Below are 25,695 nucleotides of genomic sequence, written 5' to 3'. Positions count from 1 at the left end.
ATGTATTTTAGAAGTGTCATGAACCACATGTAACATGTCGTGTTCGATTTCAGTCGTGGCTTAAAATTAACAATTTGAACAGCACTGATCTCAAGAATGGAGACGGATATAGGCAGACGTAATATAAGAACAATCCCCAAAACATCTTCAGACAAAATTGCGCTCCAGCCATCACACCTGTTAATTCCATTAAGCTACATACTTCTTATTTTTTCGCGCATTTTAAAAACGAGTGGTTTTTATGGCTTTAAATATTTTTTCCATGTTCTTTCCGTTATAATATACAGTCATCAAATAAAAAAAAAAATATGGTTGTTTGATTTGCATTTGCGTCACTCACCAAATGTGATAAAAATTGAGCTATGAAGCGTCTATCACTTTCGTAGTTTTTAATTTTAAAACAGTCCCGTTGACTATCAAATTCCTGTTGATGATTTTCTGGCAGTTTCAAGTTATGAAGTTTTTGTATATCTACACTTAGGTTCTGACTATTTTGTTGCGATTCTACGTAAACAATAAATTAACATAAATAAGTGCTGTAAATAAAACTGACGTAGTTTCTGTATTCCTTACCCAATAATTTTGCTTTTAAGCCATCAATCGTACTTTTCAGTTCAACATTTTCTTTTATCAATTTATCCACATTCGTTTTGGTTGAATTCACTAATTTGACTAATTTATTAAGCACATCAAATTCAGGTTTAAGTTCATCTTCAATTATAGCAAGATCACTATGATGAAGCTTCAGTTCTGCTTCTTTTGGTGACTCACTGCTCTTCTCAAATACTGAGCCTTCAATTTTCTTTATCTTATGCTTTAAGACATTTAATTTATCTGTTTTCAAGTTCCTGTCGTGTTTCTATTAAAGGATGAATAAAAATAAATAAATTACTATAATTATATAGGCTAATAAAATGTTTAATCAGCTGTAGAGCTAAAGGGCGTTACATTAATGATGCTTAACTACATTGTTCGATTTAAAGTTTAAAACAAGTAAAAATGTTGACGTTTTTATACAAAGCTATAAAAGTTAGCGGATAAACAAGATAAATATCTATTATAATAAAATTCAATAAATTCGCATTTAAAAAATGCTTAAAATATCTCAACTAAAGTAAATAAAGCATTTATCAAATGTAGCGCCACAATTCTTGCTACTGAATGTAAAACACTCACATTTCTTGATTCACATTTTCGTATCATTATCAGCTCATCTTCAAGTTTTGTTATCAATAAACGATTACAGCTGTTTTCACTTTCAATTTCAGTCATCGTCTGCTGTAGTCTCTCCATCTCATCTTTATTAATGTCATCAAAACAATCAAAATTTACTTCTGACATTGATTTTCCCACCATTGAATCCTAAAGAGAATTAGATATGAAGGAAAACAAATTTAGTTCAAGTTTACGTGTCTTTTTTTAGAGCTTTTTTCAAAATTGATATAGATGGAAGCAAACAGATAGATAGACGTAAGAGGAAAGTTAAATATTGAAACAAGTCTGTTTGACAGTTGTACAAAAATTATAAAAGTAGCATATGATCAATAAGGAAGTTAAGTTAATAGCAAAATAAAAATAATTTTTATCTTTTTTTTTGTGCCAACCTGATCAATATCGGATAGGGAATAAAATGAGTCGCCTTTTGCAATATTGTTAATTTTATGTGCAGGAACTGTCAGGTAATTGTTTCTATACATTATATTACTCTCTATTAAATCAGCACTACTTCGACTTTGTTTGAGTTCCGGCGTTCTTGGAGGTGTCATCATCATTATTGGAGATATATTCTGTACGAGATTGATCAACAAATAATAAATTAAAAAGAGATAAATCAGTCATGAATATAAAAAATTCAGTTCCAAATCCCGTTTGAAATAATTTAATTAAATTATTCTGATTATTTAGGTTTTTTGTTTTTGTAAAAAATGCAAAATGAATGAAAATAAGGTGATGTTTAGCAGTTCTTATAGTTTAAATGTTGCGCAATTCAAAAGTAATGAGCATGAAATTTTGTTGATTGTAAATATAATGTATATTTTAGCGCATTTCCCACTGAATTATTTATTTGTTTGTTAAAAAAAAAATATTGCGTCGGTTTATTCATACTATGTAATTCACACTTTTAGGTCAGTCTTATATGAATGTCATGAACAACATGGTGCTAATTTCTGAGAAGATATGGAAATTTAATATGTTTAGTGATATTAATGAATCGATCAATATTGTCATAAAATACTTTGTAGGTCCTTATATCAATATGGAAAATTTAATAGGAATCCAGACATTTAAGAGCTTTTAGAGGAGAACAGCAAATATTGCAGGATTTGTAGATATTTTGTTGGTTTTATGAAGGACATAGACATTCTGTAGAGAATTTGAATGGAAATTATTCTATTCGATCTGCAGTCACGATTTGGTTCAAATCAAACCGATCCCTACATTTAGACAAATACTTTAGATTTGAGCTCAAAGCAGACTCGAATTTTGAAGAAGTCAAGTCGACTTTTTCATACAAAATCTAATTCAACTTCTGAAGTCCTTCTTAAGACACAATTAAAATCAGTCGTAATTAATAAAGCTCATAGTTCATCAAAAATTTTGACTGAATTCTCCAAAACAATACCTTAAAACTAAATTCAATCAAAACCTGTCTTATATGCTAATACAATTTATACCTTAAAGCATACGATGAGCAATGATAAAAGAATTTTTTGAGGACCTACCACAACATATTTTCGGACTTAAAAAGCATGCGATCATTTTCTGAATCATTCATTTCGTAATAAAATGTAAATTGATGATTAAGAACTAATACTAAGTATTATGTCTGTTTTTCTTTAGAATGATTAAATGACCCACTTGTTGGAATAAAAATTATCAAGAATGGGATTTTCAACGTATATTACCTACAAAAACCCACTGACAATGATTTGGAATTTCCATAATATAATCAGAAATTGTCCATAAATGTCAAATAAAATATTAAGTCAGTGTGACATTCTTAACCGAAAAACGTGCTAATCACCTAATTATAAATGGTAATTTAAGCTGCCATCATGAATATTCAAAGTAAATTTTGTGTAAAATTTCCATTTACCATAAAAAATTAACAAATGAAAAAAACATGTCCAAGAAGCAAGAACCCGTGATGTGTGCATTTACAAGATTTCAGAGCTCGATGTCGATTCGGATTGTGTATGGAGTTGAGTCGACTTAATATGGCTTTCCCATACAAAATCCAAGTTGACTTAGGTCGACTTTTTCATACAAAATCCGAGTGGACTTCGAAGCTCTGCAGGATACCAAACAGTTTATATAAGTCATGATTTATTAATACTGATAATTTATAAAATGACAAAAATGAAATTGTGAATAATGTTAGTATGATTAATCAATAGTGTCAATCGTTTTGAAGAATGAGAAGCAGTTCTTTTAATTGCTTGAAAAATTCTTGAATATCTTTAACGTCGCATTTTATTTCGTCCATAACAAGATGATGATTAAATACATAAGAAACTTCACTTTTCCAAGGTGGAATTTTCACGGATATATTTTTGAGGTCTCGATGACACTTTTTGTGTTTTTCGTACAAACGATCTGTTAGTCCGTAAAGGTATTCTAGATATTGAAGTGCAATCTATAGATTCATCCTAAAAAAAATTAGGAATTTATAAAAAAAGACTTTTTGATATGATAATCATCAACAAATGTTATGATGTCAATAGAGATCGCGTGTGATTGAATGTTGAATAAGTTCAATGTCATAATTCCTTTTGATCTTAACTTTGCTTCTTATTCTTCAACGTCAAAATGTTAATATTTACAAGTACAATAATGTTGTATCCCCAAATATAGCAAATAATAGTATCCAACAAATAAACACAAATTAAGCATAATAACAATAATAGTACTAAAAATCACTACCTGTTGCTGATTTTTCGTAATACGCCTTAGTTCACGTATTATTTTCTCACGAAATTGTACTTTTCTTTCATACTGCTCTAACTTCTCCTCCAATTTTATAATCTTTGAACGTAAATGTGCTATGTAATCATGTTTATCAGCGATCTCAAATACAAGCGCTTCCATATCACTAATGTTGCACTATTTTATAATGAGACATTATTTTTTCTCTTTCAGCTAATATTATTAAATAATTCATCGTGCGATAAGCTATTTAAATATTCAAGTCAGTACAAGAATTTTTTTTATCACTTAAATTTGCAAAACAATAAAATTGTAATTTTTTTTAATGGTATAATTAAATGGCTTCGAATTGAAAATAATTTCGATAAAAAATAATTCCAAAAATAATTTGTCAAATAAACGCACGCGATCTAAATTTGCTTGATAAAATAAGCTGGTTTATCTAAAGTCTTTAGCAATTTAGTAGCACTGACCTTTTGAACGTTATGGATCTGCTTTTTATATTCCTTGATTTTATTCTCGTTTTTTATGTTCTTTTCTTCAAGATATTTAATCCTTGCTGACTTTTCTTCCTGAGAATAATGTAATTTATACAGACATTAATGATTTTATAGATCAAGAGGCACTCAGGATTAGAGCTCGAAGTGGACTAGAATTTCATATGTGGTAGAGTTAACTCAAGTCCAACTCAAGTCGACTTTTCCATACAACATCCAAGTCAACTTCGAGCTCTGACTAGAATTGTCCATGTAATGAATTGCTAGTTTATGGAAGGATTTAAAAAAGTTCAAAGATTAAGTGCTGGCTCGAATATACACAATACATCTGCAGATTAATATTGATTATGCGAAGGTGTGTTTAAGCTTAATCTTGACCCATCTTGACTAACCAACTTGTAAAAGGCGCCAAGCCCAAAACATTTTTTATTCTTAAAATCATACAATGATTACAAAGAATTTCTAAAAATAGCAGGTAAATCCCACCATCCCAAGTCTTAATTTACGATTATAATCCACAATTAATATCACAACAAATCACTTGACAATGATGCTTAAACATTGTTAGTTTTTAATAAGATTTTGATATTTTTTTGTTTTCACTTTTATTGGAATATCCCAGATGGTTTTTACGCATTTAATATTTCAGTTCCAATTCATTATTCTCATGGAAAGTACGGTTTAATCTACAAAATGTTTCCACTTACAAGTATAGCTTGAACTTCCAAGTCCATATTTTCTTTTTTAGCTGATCCTTCATAAATATCCGTAAAGCTCTCCTGATTGCCATCATTTATTCTTTTGGACTCTTCTTTAATTGCTTCATTTTTTATTTTTAAATCGTTTACTTCAACATGTTGATATTTTGGACACGTGCTCTGAAGGTCATTGCTATTGTGATGATGACGCAAATTGTCCGGTTCGTCGTTTGGCTCGTTTTTGTTATCAAGCCTATTGATGAACATTTTACTGGAATGTCGAGTTTTTTTTTTATATTTATTTGCTTTGTATTTCTTCTTTTTCTTTTAAGCATTGCAGTACAATGAATCGTAAGAAAGTAGCAATAATTTATTCTCATTCTCTACTTACTCTGTTAAATCCATTGCAGCCATAGCGGTATCTTCAGGATTTTCTTTTTTAAGGTCAACTTCAATCGTTGCACTAGTTAGATTTACTGATTTATCTGCTGAATGTTCCAAGGTTGAGACTTTACAGTCCAACTGTATTATTAACTCATAGATAATTTCAAGCAGAGTGTTCACGTATTTTTCATAGATTAATATCTGGTGAAAAAAGATAAAAAGAACATGAACAACCCAAATATAGCACAATATCACTTCTTCTTTTTTTATCTAGTCAGATAGTCAAATAAGTAATAAAAAATTTTTTTATGACTTTATTAGCACAAAAGATTCTCATTATTGTTATTAAAGCACACGATATATTTCAATTTACTCCCTGAACGCTCGAGGATCGCGATTAATCTGTACACACCTTTCTATTTTTTGCACAAATTAACATGGCATTGGTAATTGTATTTTTATTTTATATATTATTTTTGTTCTCCACAGTTTTGTTTCAATTTACGTGTTTTTTACGAGTGACTCAATAATAATGAAAGATTAATTGAAATCGCGCACAAATCACTATTATTTCTATATTTTTTTGCCTTCTCTCTCTCACAGTTCTCATTATAGCACATAAAACATTTTTAAATGACACAAAATAAATTAAAAAGTTGTGATGCACAGAGCTGAGGCACTCATTATAATCCTATGCACATAAACAGAGCAGACGATGCATTTCGTCATAATTCACATCACTTTCTAATCATAGGAAACCAACAAATAATTAATAAAAGAACTTAATGAATTAATCGCTTTTCCACATACATGTGTATAAGTGAATTTCATCACATTTAGTACTTTATGTCAGTCTGGGTATCGAATATCAACACATTTTGAATTTGCGTCACGAGAGCAGACAATTTATTCCAAAAAACGGAGTTTTTTTTTACTTCGTGTATAGTTTTTTTTTCCTTCTTTTAAAGATTAACAACTTCACAATAGTAGGAAGACTTCATTATGGCTCTTTTTAAATATACACTATTAAATGATTTGTGGTTACCTCTCCATAATCCGTAGATGCATTTTCCAGCATATCATTATAGTCTTGTTGCAATCTGTTTATGGCTCTTTGTGTGGTTTTTTTTAAAACGTTGTTGGAAGTACAGTAATAATATGGAAAGAGAAGCGAAAAGAAAAAGAAAATGATCAGTGTCAAGATCAAAAAATGGGCATAACAGGAAGTACGGGAAGTTGTCAAAAAAAGTATATAAGACATTTTTGCAACATATTTGGAAATATCTCTATAAATGTATGTGACAAATCGAGGACGATTGTCTAATGATTAATTGTTTTCATTTTCATTAGTATTTACTCAATCGCTTTTTTATATTCTTCACTTAAACCATCCAATCGACTGTCTTGACCTTCTTTCCGGATTTTTGAAATTTCACTTTTCATATTTAAGCGCGTTTTAAAGCCCGTAAGCATGTCGTAGACAAATTGAAACATCATTCTTTAATCTCTCTTATGATAATAGCAAAACGTGAGCTTCAAAATTTTTAAAATCAGCATGGAAATAAAATATGTTTACTGCAATCAAAAAATGTAAAGAATAATTTTGATATTTACTCGTATTTTTCTTTCTTTTCTGTTCTACTTTTAACAAAATTTCAACAATCTCTTATCACTACTTTATCAGTCTTTGCATTTTTAAGTAAATTGGCATTAAATGAACACTTTTAAGTATAAAAATAAATTAATATTTGCGCGACACGACTTTCTCGTTCAAAAATTCAACAGATACTAATTTTCTGTTTCAGCCGTCGATATTCATTTCAGGATTTTTATTGCGACACTCTGAAGTTATTTTATTTGTAGTATTTAATTCTAAAAACTCTGTTTAAGACTGTTTTAATTAATTAAAATGGCAAAATTTTGACAAGAAATTTAACGAACTTTTATATTTTGAAAAATCTAAACTTTCGTTAAATCTTCGTCAAGTTTTTCATAAAATTCAAACGCTAACGTATTTTACCAATTAAATTGATTTTGAGAATTTCCAAGCAAATACCATGAATTTTGGACAGCATCAACAGGCAATCAATCAACAGGTCTACATAGCTTCACAGAATATACCAGAATGAACATATTCTTGACGGAAAAACATAATAATCTTAAAGAATAGTCCATAGTTCATACGAATAGCCAGCATAAAACAGCTTCTAAGTCTGAAAAAAGAGAAAATGTACGATCGCACAGAAAGAAACGTAAATACTTCATACGTTTTTAAACAGCGCGATCAAGTCGTTATAAAAAAGTAAATTCAAGTTGAATTGAAAATTCCTTATAAAATAAAGTTCAAAGACACTAAATTGGCTCAGTTATGTTTAATTTTTTATTTACATTATACTTCATTACTTCCTTTTTTATAATTTCAATTTTTTTTCTCTCATCATTATCAAATTTTAACTAAATTATCAATTTTCTTTCTCTTTTTCATACTAAAACATTAAAAATCATTAAACTAATTTAATAAATGAAAGACGATTCATAATCGACAGCAATACTTTTTTTTCACATGAACGGTGACAACTCTTAAGTCAGTGAAAAAAAATGCAGCATCCGTCAACGGGTATCAAAAAAATTGAAGAGAAAATACTCTTCAAATATTTATTAAAATAACACAGAAGAAAAATAGGTTTCGGTTAGGGAAAAGATGTCTTTTTGTGATCGAGAACGCACGTAGAGCAATTGACACAATACATTTTGAAGACATTACCGAACAGACAATGAGCTCATGAGTATGCTCACAAAATTGAGCATGCTCAATTATATTGATTGAGTATACTCATGAGTACGCTCAAATAGGTGAGTATGTTGAGTATACTCATGAGCATGCTCATTTAGGTGAGTATGGTGAGTATGCTCATTGTCTGTTAGGGTATTTCCTACTGGTTTTTAAGCTTTTTTTCCAAATTTGTTATTAAGCATCTCCATTTTATTAATATGAACCAAAACAACTCAAGGATTAATCAAATGAGATTCAAATATCATGAAAGAAATCATAAGCTCCTCTTTTCCATTACTTCCTTTAATTTTGTGTTGTTGTTTTTTTTTTTGTATAAGAAAAATAATTTTTTGTTTTTGTTTCTTCTTCTGTTTTTAGAAATTTAAGCTAAATATATATAAACTTTACGGTCTTCTGGTGTTCGTGCAAGATACTCTCGTTCAATTAATCCTTCAATTCGCTTCTTTATGATAACTGGCGAAGGCAGGAAGCGACTACGTAATTGGGTAGTGACATCAGAAACCAAAAGGTTGTGCTACAAAGAAAAGACAAAGCATGAAAATTATCAAATTAGACACAAAATAGATTTTTTGATTTACCGCAAGCTTTTTGCGTGATTTCATGATTCTAACAATTGCTGCCTCAATTTCATGTTTACGGTCTTCGTCGACCTTATTTCTCGTCTCTCTACGCTCTGGCTCGGTTTCACCCTTTGCAGCAACTGTTTGAATTTTAACTCTGCAGACACAAAAAAAAAGTTAATTAAATTAAGCTTAACAGCAAGCAAAGGTCAATCATCATACTTGTGGAATTTAGACACAAATCCATCATTCACATAAAATTCATTAGACGGTTCAATTTCCTTCGTTTTCGGTGTTCGCATGAGCAATCGTTGTTGTAATTTACCCATTGAAAGAGACTGCAATGCACGAATAAGATCCTTTTCTGGGATGTCGGTTTCTTGTTGAATCTCTTCATATGACATTCGCTCACGATTATTGAATAACATCAATACGCACATCTAAAGTCATAAAAACATAAAGCAAATCATTAGTAAAAATTGATGATAATTTATGTTAATTAAACAAGATTTGGTGTGGCTTTGTTGAGCTTATTGTGCTATTTTTGGATGTAGGATTAGTGCGAAAGGAATGTAGGATTCGTGCATATTTTAGATAGGCCATTATCTTCATATGTACGTAATTTAATTAATAAATCCTAGCCCAATTTCCTCACAAACACCTCTTGAACGATAAGATAGACGAAATTACATTACCTGATAAGTTGAAACTTGAAGAACATGTTTTCGTACATGCAGTGACTGTGAGCTTGAACATGCACCAAGTTCCTTTCCATTGCTTCCAGCTTCATTATCAGTTTCTTGTTTAGTTCCATAAAATACAGCGTTTATGAATGCAGTACCTTAAAAAGTCAAAAAATGCCATTAAATTTCCAGAAATTTTTGATAAAATGACTTTATACCAAGTTGAGGCTGCAGAGTTAGCTGTCGTCCTGAGTGTTTTGCTAAATAGAATCGTTTAAATGCGTCAAAAGCTTGACTTGGAGAGATTGGAATATTGCAATTTGGCGTCGACGATTGAGTTGGCCAAAATCCAGTTGTTAATATTCTCACACTTAAATCTACGCCACTTAATGTCATTCCTTGCAAAGTCACATGATTCTTAAATTCTTCCATAATTGTATTTGAAACTTGCATGTCCTTAAACATTCCCTCAAGTTTTGATGTAAATTGACATCCACATTCAGTCTAAAAGAACAAGAATTCATTAGCATTAAGCTGTTAATAATCATAAAAAGCTTAATGTCTCTCACCTTTAACTTTGATATCATATTCTTTTCGGAATCGTCACTAACGGATTTATTAAGCAGCAATCTCTTTGCTAAATGTGCTTTGTAATATCTCTCAAATACATCCTTTTCAAGCAAATAGCGGAACAAAACCATTGTTTTGTCCAAAATTGTTTCAATTTCTTGCTCAGACATCTAAAAAAAGGTAAAAGTATATCCATAAAAATTAGTCCCTAAACATGAAGGAACGTGTCGATGAATTAACAAAAATGTCACACGTTGCATACCAAAAGTTTAGAGTTCTTTCTTGAAATAACTTCACGATCTTCATATTCATTTTCATTAATAATCTTGATTTTAAATTTCAATCATGAAATAATTTCATTTAAATTAATTAAAATTTATGCATGCATAAAACTGATTTTAATGGCTTACCCCTTTGCATCCTTTCTTGAGCTTATCATCAATAAATAGCGATAAATATTCTGGCGATTTATTATTCAAATTTAAGAAATATTCAAAATCCGATGAAATCATGTGCTTAAATGTTTTCTCATAATTAAATGAATGATGAAGGAAGTGATCAAAACGATCTTTCAAGTCAAGTAGATTTTGAACAAATGTAATTGGATTTGTTCCACCTTCTTCTTCTTTTACTAGTGATGTTCCTTGCTCTCTAAGATATCGACTAACACATTCAGATATTGTCTTAATTCCATCCGTTACACGAGAGAATAATTTATACATGCAAGCTAAATCATCCGTTTTCGTATTCCTTAACATATAAACAACTCCTGAATTTTCCATTTCGACAATTGTACGCATATGTTTCTTAATGAGCTCATCTTGAACAACATCAACAATTCGTTGCTCGGTACTTTCATCCAAATATAATTTAGCACGTTCAGCTTCTTCTGTAATGCGTGCTTCGACACGCTTTATATATACACTTGCGCTATTTTCTGATAAAAACTTTTGTGATTCCATTGCATAAAATGCCGCTGATTGGGTTAGGAATGGACGTTCAAAATCTTTCTCATATACCCAACGACTATTAATTCCAAGTATCATTAACATTTGACAGGCATTTTTAATTAAAAGATGCTCAATTGCTTCACCTTTTCTCTCATTCATAATCATTGATAATAATGTCTCGCGTAAATGATTTCTAATTCTTTCATGGCTAATTATCTCATCACGAAATATTATAAGACCTAAATTATAAACATTATCAACATCATTTTGTTGCACATAAACGCGATCCATGTACATGAGTATGTCTCTTATCATAACCATTGATGTTTGATGATCTGTCCATGCTTGATTTAATGTTTGTAGGAAATTATTATTTAATGCTCTTAAGACATCTTCACGAACTTTTTGTTGTAAATGATGTGTAACGACTTCCTTTAATCCATGATATAGTCTTTCGCCATGTTTATGAAGAACCATTGTGTATGCATTACGATAAAGTTCCTCAAACGATAATCCTGAATTATTCTTTTTCTGTATCTCTTGAATTGCATTTTTGAGCAATGACCAAATTGATTCAACGAACTTCTCATCCATCGTCATCTATAAATATAAAGAGAGCATTTTTTTGTATTGTTAGAAATAGTCGTACTCATTCGCTTATCAAATGTTCCCTAAACTAAGACACACAAAAATCAATGTATTTGAAAAAGGTATGTGATTTGTAGGTGTTCTCAAACTGGGTGTTTGAGTGACTAAAGCGCTGTTGATAGAGTACTCAAATTACAGACTGGAATTAACTCCATAATATTTCCATATCATGAAAATGGAATGAAAAGTCGAATGTCATTTTTAAAATGTTGATACTGACTCCATAATAAAATTTCGGCTTTTCGTGTACATAGTCTATGACATGAAAATGTTCGATAATATGTCCCAAACGTTCGACCGTCTCGGCGCGCAACATTTTTATTTATTGTTAAAATATATGCTGATTTTTGATTGATATTTAGAATTTTGAAACTCAAATTAATTTCACAAAAATATATAAAATTATCTTAAATCAGTGTTTACTGTGATGGGGAAAAAATAATTACGGTCTCATCATGTTTTATGCAATTTTCAAGATAGTTGACAGATAAGATTACAACAATAACAATAAGAGAAGTAAGCAAATTATTAAACTTACAGGAAATGCCCGAATCCTCATTTTTCCTTCCTTTTTCTGTGGTTGTTGTCGATTCATTTTGAATTTTTCTATTGTTCTTTATTTACTTATTTTATATTAATGCAAAAAATACTAAAGTTAATGGCCAACGCGAACAGTATGGCCTAAATTTTGTTTTGTCGACGAAAAAAAAATCAATTAATAGCTACCACAAATATTATAGTGAAAATCATAAACGAAACTTTAAAAATTACAGAATCCTTTATCTTTCAATTTTTACATTTCTCATTAACGGTTTACTGCTTATTCAGTTAATTATTATACGATATTATTCTTTGTCGCGAATATTTTACTTTCACTTGTTTTAAAAAAAATTTTTTGTTCTTTTTGTTTTTTCTCTGATCCAGAAAAATTTTATGCCTTAAATTCTACAAATTTCCTGATTATTACACAAATATCTCGTGAACACAACACTTAATCATTGTTAGATCATTAGTTTTACAGATTTTTCGCTTTAATTATACACTATTTTATGCTTGTAATCTTGAAAGTCTGTAAATTTGATGAATTTTTAAGTTGTGTAAGGTTTTGATATTAAAACATTTGTATGGTTATGCAACTTGCGCAAGGGCTGGTTTGAATTTGAAAAATCAGTTAGAAAATGGAATTGAACCTATGGCATTTAATACACATCCTGATGTTCCTTAACAACTTTTTAAGTTCCTTTAGAACAAATAGGACCTGTTGAAGCAGCATGTGTGCAAGTAATAAGGATAAAAAGGATCAAAATTGCAATTTTTGTCAAAAATTTTTGATATTTGCAATTCTTAAACAAAATTAAGGAAATTAATGGAATACAGTCATAAAGACGGTCATTCTATAGAATTCATACTTCATTAATCATAGACAACTTCATGAGATGTTGAAAATACGATCCCCTTCTGCAATTCCCGTCAAAATCCAAAAAATCGTTAATATTAATTTTTATACTTAATCACAAAACTTTATTTCTAAAACTTAATTATATTCACCTAAGATAGTATTAATACTGATAAAGATCTTTCCATTTTTGCAAATGATTACTTTTATTTTCAATAACTTTAAATAGGTATTTTAGGACTTGAGTTGATTGGATTAACTATTTCATGCACAATATTCATTGAAAACATACAAAACAACTCAGGCTAAGGCCAATTTTGTTAGATTTTTCATGATGATTTACAGGAACAGGTAGACAGACATCAATGATAAATGATTTCCTTAAGTTTCTTGTTGCACAATATGAATCCTGCTTATTTCTTATTGATTTAAATTATTGCCTATATTTAAGGTGCACGAAAAATGACGTCCAATCAGCCTCAATTACTTTTTGCTTTTTTGAGTTTAATGTTTCTAGGTTCCAACACATAACTTTATTCCTTTAATTTAAAATATTTATCCCTAACTTCCTCGATTGTATCGCACCACGTCAACGCTCCACCTTCTGGATCTTCTAAATAATATATTCGATTTGGCTGTAAATTAGAAAGTAAATCATGTCAAAAAGCTGTGGATTAATCATCAAAGTCCAACTTACCGTATGAACGAAAAATATCTTAAAATTCCTACGTTCACAAGTTAGTGATGAGTCAAATGGTATTTCACCTTTCTTGACATTGGCATTAGCATCGATATAAATTAAACGGGGTGTGCTGGTCAGCAGTAACATTCTTCTTCGTGAAAATAATCCTTTACGTTTATTTATGAAGCCATGTTTGATGATGTACTCATTATCTTCTACAAATTCCGACCATTGTAAATTATTTTTTTGATCCTCTAGCAATTTCTTCAATGAGTCTTGATCTGCAAATTTAAAATGTCAATAATAAGTACATCGTAGTAAACAGCATGTGATTAAAAATTCTCCGAAAATGAGTCAATAATATAAGTGACACAAATTCATGGAATATCAATGTGTAAACTCACATGAACTTGAATTTGACGCTAAATCTAACTGTAATATCCTATTCAGTTGACTCTCTCCTAAGCCTGTCTCAATGTCATCGGAAATATGAAAATTGTCCTTTTTAATTTCTGACAAAAGCAATAATGGAGATGTTTGTGAATAGATCTTGTCAAAATCTATCGATGCAAAAAACTCGTGATTCCTTATTGATTTATAAAACTGATCTTTGGGATCGGAAGCGCCGAGTCTTTTCTCTGGATCTACAATTAACAACTTTTCTATTAAGTCTTTTGCTTGATGATTAATATTTTCGGGGAAATTATAATCCATATTTTGTATCTTTTGAAACACCATGTATTCATTTTCGCCAGAACTGCCAAATGCTGGTTTTTTGCAAATAAACTCATACAGTATGCATGCATAACTAAATAAGTCTGTTGAAAATAAAGACTTTTTGCCTTTTAGAATTTCAGGTGATACATAAAGAGCAGTTCCAACAAAACTTTCCCTCCTTTCCTTTCGTTTCTCTTTTGGATTATTGTTATTTTGTCCATCATCATCTTCGTTGATGCTATGACTTAAATGATTATGATGAATTTCTTCATCCTGTAAGATTTTTGAACTGCCTAAATCACCTATTAATAAGTGCATATTTGAATCTAGGAACAAATTTTGTGGCTTTAGATCACGATGAATTATATTCTTCTTGTGCATTCCTTCAACAGCCTTTAGTAACTCTGCAGCATAAAACCTTGAACAGTCAATGTTCATTAAGTCAATATAATTAAGAATTTCACCATTTTTGGCGAAGCTCATTACAAAAAATAAATATTTAGTTGATTGAAACGTGCACACTAATTTAACTATTCCTGTTGTGTTACTGAGTCTTAAAAGGGCTGATTTCTCTCTCTTGATATATTCTTGCTTCTTTTCACGAAATATAAAGCTCTTTTCACATACTTTAACTGTAAGTAAATAAAGAAGGAATTAGAACACTGTATCATGATTAACATTGTTAAACAGGATGTTTTGACTAGTCACAGATCTTAGATTGACTTAATCGCAATCCAAAATTTCTGTATCAACCAGAAGAATCTATATTAAACAGGTCAATGTCAGATTTTGTCTGGATCTCCCAAACAGCCAGATAACAAGTTATTCACTGAAAGTATGCTACTTACTTGCATATTGCTTATTAGTATTAACATCTTTTGCCAAATATACGGTTGAGAAGCTTCCCTATATCCGATTAATTAATGAAAATAATTTTTTTAAGAAAAATTAAAAATTTGTTCATTTTTCACTGAAAATTTGACTAATTTCATCGTTATTCACCTCTCCTATAACTTTTGCAAATATGTAATTATGTTCACTCATGATTTTAACATAATATATTTAATTAACTGTGATAATAAGTTGAATTTATTAAATTTTATTAATGAACGACCATTCCAGTGGCTTAATGTATAAAACTCCTTTAAATTGAACTAATCCTTACTTAAATCTTTAGTTGATAGCAGCTGTAATGTAGTTAAAACCACAAATATTGATAACTTTATAATAGCTCGGAGTTGTTTGTGAAAAAATCAAACTATAATTCCTGTGCCTAGCTGCAATCCCTGTAAATTCAAATATCAGATAATCGTTATTCAACAAAACATTTTAAATTCTTTTTGACCGTTATTTATAATTTTATGACTTCTTGATCTGGCGAATCAAATTGATGTATAGTATCCAGTTATTTTAAGTTAATTATATTTCACTATACCAAATTTTTACAGCACAGATGTGGACAGAAGTACAACGAAAATTGTAGTTCGTTATTGAGGGACTTTACATGGTTGAAATTATAGAGGTTCAATTCGAGCAGTTTCCTTTCAAGACTAACAACTAGAAGGAAAACAAAAAATCAGAATTTTACTTATTAAAGGATATATACGCTTGAAGGAACCAAAGGAACAACTTTAAAATGTCAGTGGACACTCAAGATTTCTATCTACGATATTATATTGGACATAAAGGAAAGTTTGGACATGAATTTTTGGAATTTGAATTTAGACCTGATGGAAAATTGAGGTAAACAACCGCAAATTTGCATTTATCAACAAAATATGCTTTAAATAATTATTTTTAATAGATACGCCAACAATTCCAACTATAAGAATGACACAATGATCAGAAAAGAGGCTTATGTCCATACATCAGTATTGCAAGAATTGAAGCGCATCATCCAGGATTCCGAAATTATGGCTGAAGATGACTCATTGTGGCCACCAGCAGATCGTGTCGGTAGACAGGAACTCGAAATTCTTATTGGTGACGAGCACATCTCATTTACAACATCGAAAATCGGCTCTTTGCTAGATGTTGATCAGTCAAAAGATCCAGAAGGCTTAAGATTATTTTATTACCTTGTACAGGATCTGAAATGCTTGGTATTTTCGCTCATTGGATTACATTTTAAGATTAAGCCAATATAAATTAATTAATTTAACTGTCCAATTTATTTTCACTTAACTTACAATACATAATAACTTGAATGATTTTGATTCTTTAAATGTTCGTGATTCCATTCTTTTCGAAATTATCCAGAAGTAACTGTAAATTCTGATCAAATAATTCGCACCTTAATGGCTGCTCGAGTGAATAAAATGGATTTTTTAAAGCATAATCTGAATACAGTTCATAAATTTTCTTTAACAGCGCTTCCACTCCAGTCTGTAAAAAATGGCATTAATTATAGAACTCTATATGACTAGTAAGTATGTTAAATCTACCTGAATCGGCTCAGCAACGACCATAAATTTAACTCCAGTAAGTGTTTGAAAGCAATGTAGTCTAAATGTATCAGCTTCGAGTATTTGAATTCCAGAACTTTTTGGTTCAGGAGATAATTGACTAGCAATTGCAAACAGTGGATAGAACATTGATGCTAGGAAAATTTTCTCATTCGTTGTCATTCTTGGTCGACAAAAACGTAAATTTAGTGGATAATTTTCCTCTTTTTCAAGAATTTCTTTTACTTCCTTTCCATCTTCCAGTACAGTTCCATTGACTTGTATGCCATTCACAGCCATCAAATGATGTCCAACTGAAAATAATGTTTTATTCCTTAATAACTTAATTACAGATTTCTGATTGTAACTTACCAAAAATTCCATCTCGCTGTCCAAAAACGACAGTAATAAATTTCTTATCAAAATCTAGTTTAAGATCCAGTGGATAGCTAAAAGTTTTCTCTGTTTCTATACGTGGCACGGAATGATCGTGATGAAATATCAGCCCTCCTGACTTGCTTACAATATAAACTCCATAAATCATTTTGTGTAAATTGAGTAATGTTAAGGAATTAAACTTTTTAATAAATTTTCAGATTTTTTTGCCAAGAGATAATTTCTTTCCAGACAAAATATAAACAAAACACAAAAATTTGAAAATGAAAAGACCGTTGAAGATATGAAGCCAATATAATGCAATATGTAGGTAGTTGGAACTGATAGGAACTTACAACTTGGCTCGACTTGGAAAACGAATTGGAAATTATTTGAAAATAATTTATCCATAGCCTGCTCGATTCTAAAAATTATAAGATTCATAATTTAAAATCCCCAGCCTCAATTGTCTATTCCAGCCTACTTATTTGCGGACAATGTTCATTAAAAGCGAAGAATTCAGTACAAAATGTCAATAAAAACATCATTACCATATGATTTCTATCATATTAATCAATATTTCTGTTACACTAAAAAAAAATGAATAAACAAAACAAAGTAGGCATCAACAGCAGCAGACACAAAAATACGAAAAAATATTCTCTTCATAATAAGCCGTAAATTCTGTTTCCTGATGACATTGAATATTTGCAAAACTTCCGTTTCACATGTGCCTTATATGTTTGGGAATTTCATCCAATAAAGATTTTTGTCAAAATATTGACCGTGCCTTCCTAGACAAAGACTTAATACGACGAGATTTATTAAAAATGCTGTTATTAATGTGGCATGAAACTTACAAGACGCAAATATTTACGATACACAAAAGACTCTATCTTCGCAAGTATAAGCACGTCTATACGTCAAATTACATTTCTTCATCATCTCAAGACTTTTTTTCATATGCAAATGTTGACAATCTCTTTGTATGGAACTGGCTCGCTATTTCTTGTTGATACTTGAATATTCTTTGTGTCATTATTAAAGTTGACTTGGCTTCGTGAAGACGTTACTTCTGTTAGTATCATCAAGTGATAGATTTTTGCACAAAATGAAGTATTTAGTTTTGTTATTAATTTCTGTGATAATTGTCATTGATCTTTCGGAATCACATGTGCTACAGAAAAGATTTTTGTTCAATAAGTTTCGTCCCCGTAAGTATTTGTACTGGATCTATCCATATCGATGATCTTTTAACATTTGTTGTGTTGCAATTCCAGACGGACATGGATATGGCTATGGATACGGTTATCCGGTCTATCCAGCCATTCCTGTAGCTCCAATTGCACCAATAGCACCGATCGGATTTGGAGGTCCAATTGGAGTTGGTGGATTTGGGGGTCCTTTTGGAGGACCTTATGGACATTATGGTGGTGGTTTTAGTCAGAGTTGTAAGTTCAATTGAGTTTATTAAGAAGTGCATTAATTCTAAAAACATTTATTTAAGATTCTTATGGCTATGCTGGAGGCTACGGATATGGCGGTGGATTGTATGGCAAGCGATAGAATTAAGTTTTAGTTCAAGTCATATTGTAAATAGTTTTAAATTATTGATATAAATAAAACAATATTAAATAAGAGATTTACGATACTTCCTGTCCTTGGAATACAGACTCCTGTATTCATCACATCAGCACAGTTATATAAAACATCGGTCATATACCTTTGAGACGCACGACAAGAAAATTTCATCATCTCTCTGCTTTAAACACAAATGTATAATGAACTAGACTTTAAACATGTATCTTTTGCGGAATTCCCTGACATTGAAATTTCTCTTAGTTCGTAATATGAAGCAAAACGGTTTGAGACGTCTCATGAATAATATTTAAAATGGAAATGATACATTCCAGTGTTGTCCAACTTTTTTGTACAATGGCACATGTCGATGGTAAGCAATGACCGAAATCGCATAAGGTATGCAAAGTTTGGCATTTCCAAAATAAGTTTTTACCGCGAAACATAGTTTGACAACACTGATCCATGCGTATTAAAGAGTTTACAAATTCAGCTTAAGGCTGCAGACACCTTTGTCTAAAATATTAAAATTCATAACTTAATGATCCTTAAATTATATTTAAGAGTCAGAATAATTGCGAATATTTGGATAGGTAAGTATTAATTGGAATTGTGGTGTCTGAGCAGAGTGGAATCTGGGGTATCGCCATATACAGGAGAATCAGTAAATTTTTTGATCAAGGCTACTGTGGCCGAGTGGTTAGACAAGAGGCCGGAAATCTGTATAACTCTTTTGTGAGTACGTGGACAAGGACTCGTACAATGTTCAGAACATTACAGGATTTAACTTATTTTCAACAAGTAGCAACGCAAACTTTAAAATTGAAACAAAGCTCTACTAAAGCTCTTTTGTTAACACCAAACTGAATCCGCTTTATATGCCATCCATATGGCTACCGAATAATGTGATGAGAAAGGCATGTCATGTACCAAAAGAAAATTTTGGAAATTAATTAAAATTATAACCTAGCAGAATTTCCAAATTGAAATGCAAATCATTGTCAAGAGATTAGTTGGATATCCTCGCAAACTAATTGAAATTAACATAAAGTCTGAAAGAGAAGCTGTAACTAAAATCCGTCATGATTATGTTTTCTGAGAAATCTAGTCGAACGAAATGAATGTTCAGCGAGAATCGATGATTTAAATCCCATAAGCCATTCCAAAATGTGGTTTGAAAATGTCAGGTCAATTGAGCGATTTTCCGAACACGATGATGACGATAAAGTTTCCAATTTTTGAATATTTTCTATACTACATATCATGCAAAACATCATTTCCAACTCATCAATATTCTCAATCGATGTCATAAATTAACAAGTGATGAAGTAGTTCTCTTGGCACTGAATCAATTGAACATGACTCTTATTTTTCGATTTACGACAAGATATTTCGACATATCTGTATCTCGTTCCTTGTTCTCATTTCGTAAGTTGAAATTTAATTTTCAATAAATTTTCCACTAAATGAATTTTATTACAGATTAAGGACTGGCGGCAAAATTGAGAAATTTTGTTGCAGCTGTCAATAGAAATTTATTGGAAATCACAAAAGTTGAATCTGATTTAATTAAAATGCATGGATGTCTTTGATACATACCTGATGAAATCCCGAAAAGTGCAATGTATTCGCTAGGGCGCCACTATGTCGATATGTCAAAAGAACTCGAAGTCGTCTCGAATTTCATATGAAAAAGTCGACTTGAGTAGACTTTTTCATACAAAATCCGGACGACTTCGAGTTCTGCAAACACGGCAAGACGTTTAGTTGTCCTGACGGCATCGCGTGACTGAGTTTCGATCATTTATGCGACGAAAAATATAGTTTGCTGCATCGTGCACAGCTCGGGAATACATCAGAAGATAACAGTCAAATCCATTCTGTCAATGTCCTCATTCATTCATTTACAGTCATGTATGCGAAGCTTCAACTCAGATTATCGAAATACAATGTGATAGAAAATTAAAGTACTTTGGAATCGATTAGGATTGAAGTAAATTCAAACATGCATCGTTAAATATCATTCTCATATTTATTTGATACTTGAACAGGAGAAAAAGGATAAAAGTGAATGAAATAATAAAGACTTGAATTGATACTAAAAAGTACGTAATACGATTGAGTTTTCAAGTGATGTTTTAATACTAAACTAGATATTGTACTTCTATATCTCGGATCTCATTCATATGGCAACAACACGAAAAACTTATTAAAACAAGCACGTAGTAAAATGCACTTAATAATTTTACAACTGGTCATAAAGATAAGTGCTTGAAAATGCTCAAGAATATTATGCTAAAATTCAATTATTAGATCCGAGAGAATAATCAAGAGTTTAAGACTTTCTTGACAATAACGATGTGAAAAAGCTCCAAGTGTAATATTTTTGATAAGTTTATGAATCTTAAATGAACTTAAATTTGTTTGGATTTCATGCTTTAATGCAAAGTTATTTCAGGTATCATAACTTTATTGGGTTTCATGTTTCTAGTGATCGTGAACATAGCTAATCCTAATAATTCTTAAGGTTCTTAACACTATTAACATCTATAGCCCGAGTGAGGTTTGAATCTACCCTCGATTACATGTCAAGTGCTCTCTTCAACTGAGCTTTGGATTTAAGTCTGGGAGAGAGCTAAAGTTTAAGTCTAACCCGAGCGGCACATTGCCGTGAACTGCTTTTTTTCGTAACAATAGGTCGAAATCAGTCATCTCTGTGCCTACTACGCGTTCTATTGTTAAAAAGGCGACGTAGCGGTGCTTTAGAGAACATGTTATGCTGTTGGATTTGGCCAAGTTTATATTGACCAATGCTAATTACAGGCATACATTACTCTAGTAGCCTTTCATTCAAAATTAGTCATTTGTACCAAGCATCATTCCATTGGATTCTCTTTAAAATAATCTACCAATTTCATACATCATTTCCAATCGATGATAGTGATTGATTAACTGTTGAAAAGCAATTTATTGTGGTTAAATTCAATATTCAATAATAATTAATGTTCCAGTAAAATTGTGGCAATAAATTTTCAGCTGCATGGAATCAAAAACCCGTAGATATTCTATAATTGATTTTCCTATTCGAGACTGTAAATAAGATTTGAATGTTTATGTCAATAAATAGATTAAAGGCGGTTGATAATGAAATTGATTGACAAATAATCTGCAGAAAATCATCATTTGATTTATTTGTCATGTATTTGAATTACAATTTCATCATACTTGGATGTTGAATTGGATTTAAAGTCTATAGTCATTGATGAATACAATAATTTTTAATTTCAGCTACATTCGAGCTTTATAATTGATTTATGATATACTTCTTAAAGTTCCGGATTAAATTCGATTGTTCTTCAAGCTATATGAGCTGCATTAAATCAGGTTAAAGAATAATATCACAATAGTACACAGCTTAATTGAATTTCATATTATTTTCTTTACATTCGAATATATGATACAAGGTACGCAATCAACAGTCAGTTGTTGAATGATGATGATGCTCACTTGCAAGAGTATAAAGTAAATGAATAGCGTTGATCAGATAAAGAATGCTGAAACAGAATCAAAATTAATCTTCTTTTACTTTCGAGCAGATTTACTAGCTGTTCATACTTGGAGCTACTACTTGGAGTCAGTTTGTCCATTATATAAATCTCTCCGAGCATCACAAATGAAGGAGACTCGATCAGGGAGCTTTTTTGGTACCAAATTTTGGTGTAAATCTAGGAGCTTTGGCGGTGCCTTCTTCATTCCTCTCGCTGGTTTTCTGAATTATTCGAATCAATGATTGACATTAACAAGCAACTGAAATCCATTACTGCAGTCAAAAGCTGAATTTAAGTTTTAAACAATTTTAATCTCAAACTGAAGCACTAACTACAAACTTTTTTCCCCTTAGTTATCTGAGGCAAATATGCAGAGAAAATATGTTAATCTCTTAATTCGCAACATAATGCTCTACCAAATGTTCCTGAAATAACTAAGAACCCAAAAATTTATCCTCTTGTTTACATGCAATACTTGTGTGAATATATTGTATGCTTCAAAGGTCTCATTATTCACAACAATTTGTACACGAATGAATATTCCATTGTTGTTATTATGAATTCAAGCAACATCAAATCAGTCTGGAGTGAGATTTTTTTCAAGATGAAGTTATTATGCTTATGAATCAGTTCTCATCAAGATACAATTATTTGCATGGTCATGCATCTATTGTTACTTCAATGTAAATTCCTGATTTGAGATTGTCTTGAGATCTAATGCTGTATTTCCGACCGATTCTGCCAGTTGCACAAATGAGGAATATGGCATAGACCTTTCAAAGCTCCACTAAAGCTCTTTTATCAAAGCTAAATGGAAGCAGCCTCTATTTGGCAGTCATAGGGAGGCGGCTTCCATTAAGTGCTCCATGTCAGCGCTTTCTTCATTTATGTCGCTCGGGATTGATTGCGTTGAAGGAAGTAAACGATGTCTTACAAGCTGTATCTATAGTAAACAAGATTACTTAGTCAATTTCTATAAAAATTCCAAGTTCCAAGAACAACAAAAAAGTTCTTAAATATCATGAAGAATCCACAATGTGGTCGGATGTCCGTAAATATTTTTTTGTAAAGCCTGGAGAAGCTGTAAAACTTTGAGTGGGGATTTATAGTATAATATTTTATTAACCACGATTCTTTTACAACTATTAGTGACTATGGTAGAGGAAATACAATAATTAAATGACTCCCAGTGGATACAAAGGGGGCTTCAAACAGTCTCGATACTATCGTTTCCATAATTCTTATCCATATTTAATGTTTTATGGATTTTTATGTATGAGATTCTATAATCTCTCACCCATTTGCTTCCCTTCCATTTCTTCTCATGTATAAAGAAAAATAAAAGTTTCTATAAATCACAGTATAGCATGGCAGTACATGAGAGGAAAAGTTTTTTCTTTTCAAAAAACACACATAAAATGTGTTATAATATGTTGTTAACTCCATGGCAGGCAGTGACTGGCTTATGATGGTGTAACAAATGTGGAAATGGATAAGACCTCAGACACACATATTTTATATTCCATACAATATTTTTTTATTGAATTTCATATTCCTTAATACTTTTTGTATGAACAATGTTGAAGACAACACAAATGGAAAGAAGTTATGCCATAAATTTTCACAAAGATTAAAATCAAAATATGATAAGAAATGGCATAATGGAATGGACATCTACATTAATAAATAAAAAATATATCAGCGATGTCGTTCGATTCCCTCCGCGCACGTCGCGAAATTGAAGAAGCTTTATTTCAAAACGAATTATCATCTACGGAAGTGAGAATCGTGACCACATTGCTGATATTTTTATCGTCTGTGAGATGCATTTTGCATTGTTATATGTTAGTGGTTATGCATGGAAGATGTGTTAATGAGAATGTTGAATATTAAGAGGAAATGCGAATTAATTAGGTAAAAAATGAAATTTTTATGGAGGGACTTAAAAGAACTTTTTGGAATTTGGTGATTTGAGAGATGGAAGAGAATGGAAAAGTCATTAAAAGAAGTTGTTGACAGAAAAAGTATTGCATTCAATACTAGAAATTGGCAAAACGAAGCCAATTTCACATTTTTTTGGATTTGACAAGATTCGAACCCAAGAAATCTGAATGAAAAAAAAATGTACTATTTGTATTCTCAAACGTTCTGAGACTCACCCCACAACCCACCTGGGCGTTCTCCGTTTACAAAATAGTACAAATGTATCCGGCAGAAATTAAATTTAAGTTGCTAATTGCGATTTTTTTTTTATTTATTTTTTTCTACGCATTACGCAGTGTAACAAAATTTTTCATGAAATGTTCTAAGCGGTTTGGATTGTTCAGGAATGGCACAGAAAAGTTTTAAGCGGTTTGGATTGTTCAGGAATGGCACAGAAAAGTTTTTAGCGGTTTGGATTGTTCAGGAATGGCACAGAAAAGTTTTTAGCGGTTTGGATTGTTCAGGAATGGCACAGAAAAGTTTTTAGCGGTTTGGATTGTTCAGGAATGGCACAGAAAAGTTTTTAGCGGTTTGGATTGTTCAGGAATGGCACAGAAAAGTTTTTAGCGGTTTGGATTGTTCAGGAATGGCACAGAAAAGTTTTTAGCGGTTTGGATTGTTCAGGAATGGCACAGAAAAGTTTTTAGCGGTTTGGATTGTTCAGGAATGGCACAGAAAAGTTTTTAGCGGTTTGGATTGTTCAGGAATGGCACAGAAAAGTTTTTAGCGGTTTGGATTGTTCAGGAATGGCACAGAAAAGTTTTTAGCGGTTTGGATTGTTCAGGAATGGCACAGAAAAGTTTTTAGCGGTTTGGATTGTTCAGGAATGGCACAGAAAAGTTTTTAGCGGTTTGGATTGTTCAGGAATGGCACAGAAAAGTTTTTAGCGGTTTGGATTGTTCAGGAATGGCACAGAAAAGTTTTTAGCGGTTTGGATTGTTCAGGAATGGCACAGAAAAGTTTTTAGCGGTTTGGATTGTTCAGGAATGGCACAGAAAAGTTTTTAGCGGTTTGGATTGTTCAGGAATGGCACAGAAAAGTTTTTAGCGGTTTGGATTGTTCAGGAATGGCACAGAAAAGTTTTTAGCGGTTTGGATTGTTCAGGAATGGCACAGAAAAGTTTTTAGCGGTTTGGATTGTTCAGGAATGGCACAGAAAAGTTTTTAGCGGTTTGGATTGTTCAGGAATGGCACAGAAAAGTTTTTAGCGGTTTGGATTGTTCAGGAATGGCACAGAAAAGTTTTTAGCGGTTTGGATTGTT

The 25,695-nt window shown here is 31.3% G+C and overlaps 6 protein-coding genes and 1 long non-coding RNA gene across 13 annotated transcripts in view; 3 read left to right on the top strand and 4 right to left on the bottom strand.

Annotated features, from left to right (window-relative positions):
• The window catches only part of LOC139092492 (putative leucine-rich repeat-containing protein DDB_G0290503), a 28,521-nt gene extending 20,977 nt beyond the window's left edge, over positions 1-7,544 (bottom strand). For 2 of the 7 annotated variants that reach the window (XM_070642902.1, XM_070642903.1), the window contains exons 1-11: positions 7,121-7,298; positions 6,864-7,039; positions 6,552-6,618; positions 5,514-5,707; positions 5,132-5,393; positions 4,401-4,499; positions 3,925-4,104; positions 1,605-1,787; positions 1,177-1,362; positions 574-859; positions 341-504 (exon numbers count right to left, since the gene is read on the bottom strand). In XM_070642902.1, coding sequence (XP_070499003.1) covers positions 341-504; positions 574-859; positions 1,177-1,362; positions 1,605-1,787; positions 3,925-4,104; positions 4,401-4,499; positions 5,132-5,393; positions 5,514-5,707; positions 6,552-6,618; positions 6,864-7,003 — 1,761 coding nt within the window. In that variant the 5' untranslated portion in view covers positions 7,004-7,039; positions 7,121-7,298. Of the gene's footprint in view, positions 1-340; positions 505-573; positions 860-1,176; positions 1,363-1,604; positions 1,788-3,924; positions 4,105-4,400; positions 4,500-5,131; positions 5,394-5,513; positions 5,708-5,918; positions 6,239-6,551; positions 6,619-6,863; positions 7,040-7,120; positions 7,300-7,526 lie in introns of those variants that run through there. The other 5 variants (XM_070642905.1, XM_070642907.1, XM_070642904.1 and 2 more) reach the window with 5 other exon arrangements.
• LOC139092495 (uncharacterized) lies at positions 5,889-7,107 on the top strand. Its single transcript, XR_011544605.1, has 2 exons — positions 5,889-5,952; positions 6,110-7,107. It is a non-coding gene; the product is annotated as an uncharacterized lncRNA (long non-coding RNA).
• Positions 7,545-7,872: 328 nt separating the features above from the next.
• On the bottom strand, positions 7,873-12,817 carry LOC139092494 (cullin-3-like). The gene is made up of 8 exons (XM_070642909.1): positions 12,250-12,817; positions 10,524-11,663; positions 10,113-10,283; positions 9,762-10,047; positions 9,556-9,701; positions 9,083-9,300; positions 8,879-9,017; positions 7,873-8,814 (listed from the first exon to the last, which is right to left on the bottom strand). The coding sequence occupies exons 1-8, from the start codon at positions 12,304-12,306 to the stop codon at positions 8,662-8,664; spliced, it is 2,310 nt and encodes a 769-aa protein (XP_070499010.1). The 5' UTR covers positions 12,307-12,817; the 3' UTR covers positions 7,873-8,661.
• A 506-nt stretch (positions 12,818-13,323) lies between these two features.
• Positions 13,324-15,757, bottom strand: LOC139092472 (3-phosphoinositide-dependent protein kinase 1-like). Its single transcript, XM_070642880.1, has 6 exons — positions 15,672-15,757; positions 15,509-15,576; positions 15,355-15,412; positions 14,194-15,138; positions 13,805-14,070; positions 13,324-13,742 (listed from the first exon to the last, which is right to left on the bottom strand). Exons 2-6 carry the CDS (start codon positions 15,548-15,550, stop codon positions 13,641-13,643), a joined length of 1,413 nt encoding a protein of 470 aa, XP_070498981.1. The 5' UTR covers positions 15,551-15,576; positions 15,672-15,757; the 3' UTR covers positions 13,324-13,640.
• A 282-nt stretch (positions 15,758-16,039) lies between these two features.
• On the top strand, positions 16,040-16,844 carry LOC139092471 (protein mago nashi homolog). Its single transcript, XM_070642878.1, has 2 exons — positions 16,040-16,249; positions 16,311-16,844. Exons 1-2 carry the CDS (start codon positions 16,143-16,145, stop codon positions 16,651-16,653), a joined length of 450 nt encoding a protein of 149 aa, XP_070498979.1. The 5' UTR covers positions 16,040-16,142; the 3' UTR covers positions 16,654-16,844.
• Positions 16,649-17,566, bottom strand: LOC139092470 (trafficking protein particle complex subunit 4-like). The gene is made up of 3 exons (XM_070642877.1): positions 17,323-17,566; positions 16,951-17,264; positions 16,649-16,891 (listed from the first exon to the last, which is right to left on the bottom strand). The coding sequence occupies exons 1-3, from the start codon at positions 17,492-17,494 to the stop codon at positions 16,727-16,729; spliced, it is 651 nt and encodes a 216-aa protein (XP_070498978.1). The 5' UTR covers positions 17,495-17,566; the 3' UTR covers positions 16,649-16,726.
• An 816-nt stretch (positions 17,567-18,382) lies between these two features.
• On the top strand, positions 18,383-18,967 carry LOC139092490 (glycine-rich protein 3-like). The gene is made up of 3 exons (XM_070642901.1): positions 18,383-18,539; positions 18,606-18,776; positions 18,833-18,967. The coding sequence occupies exons 1-3, from the start codon at positions 18,437-18,439 to the stop codon at positions 18,889-18,891; spliced, it is 333 nt and encodes a 110-aa protein (XP_070499002.1). The 5' UTR covers positions 18,383-18,436; the 3' UTR covers positions 18,892-18,967.
• Positions 18,968-25,695: the final 6,728 nt, after the last annotated feature.

Source organism: Chironomus tepperi, unplaced genomic scaffold (assembly GCF_022539635.2).
Source record: "Chironomus tepperi strain 1889 unplaced genomic scaffold, CSIRO-AGI_Ctep_v1 contig_301, whole genome shotgun sequence".
Lineage (NCBI taxonomy): Eukaryota > Metazoa > Arthropoda > Insecta > Diptera > Chironomidae > Chironomus > Chironomus tepperi.
Note: the sequence above shows the minus strand (reverse complement) of the source record. Positions and strands in the feature narration are given on the sequence as shown.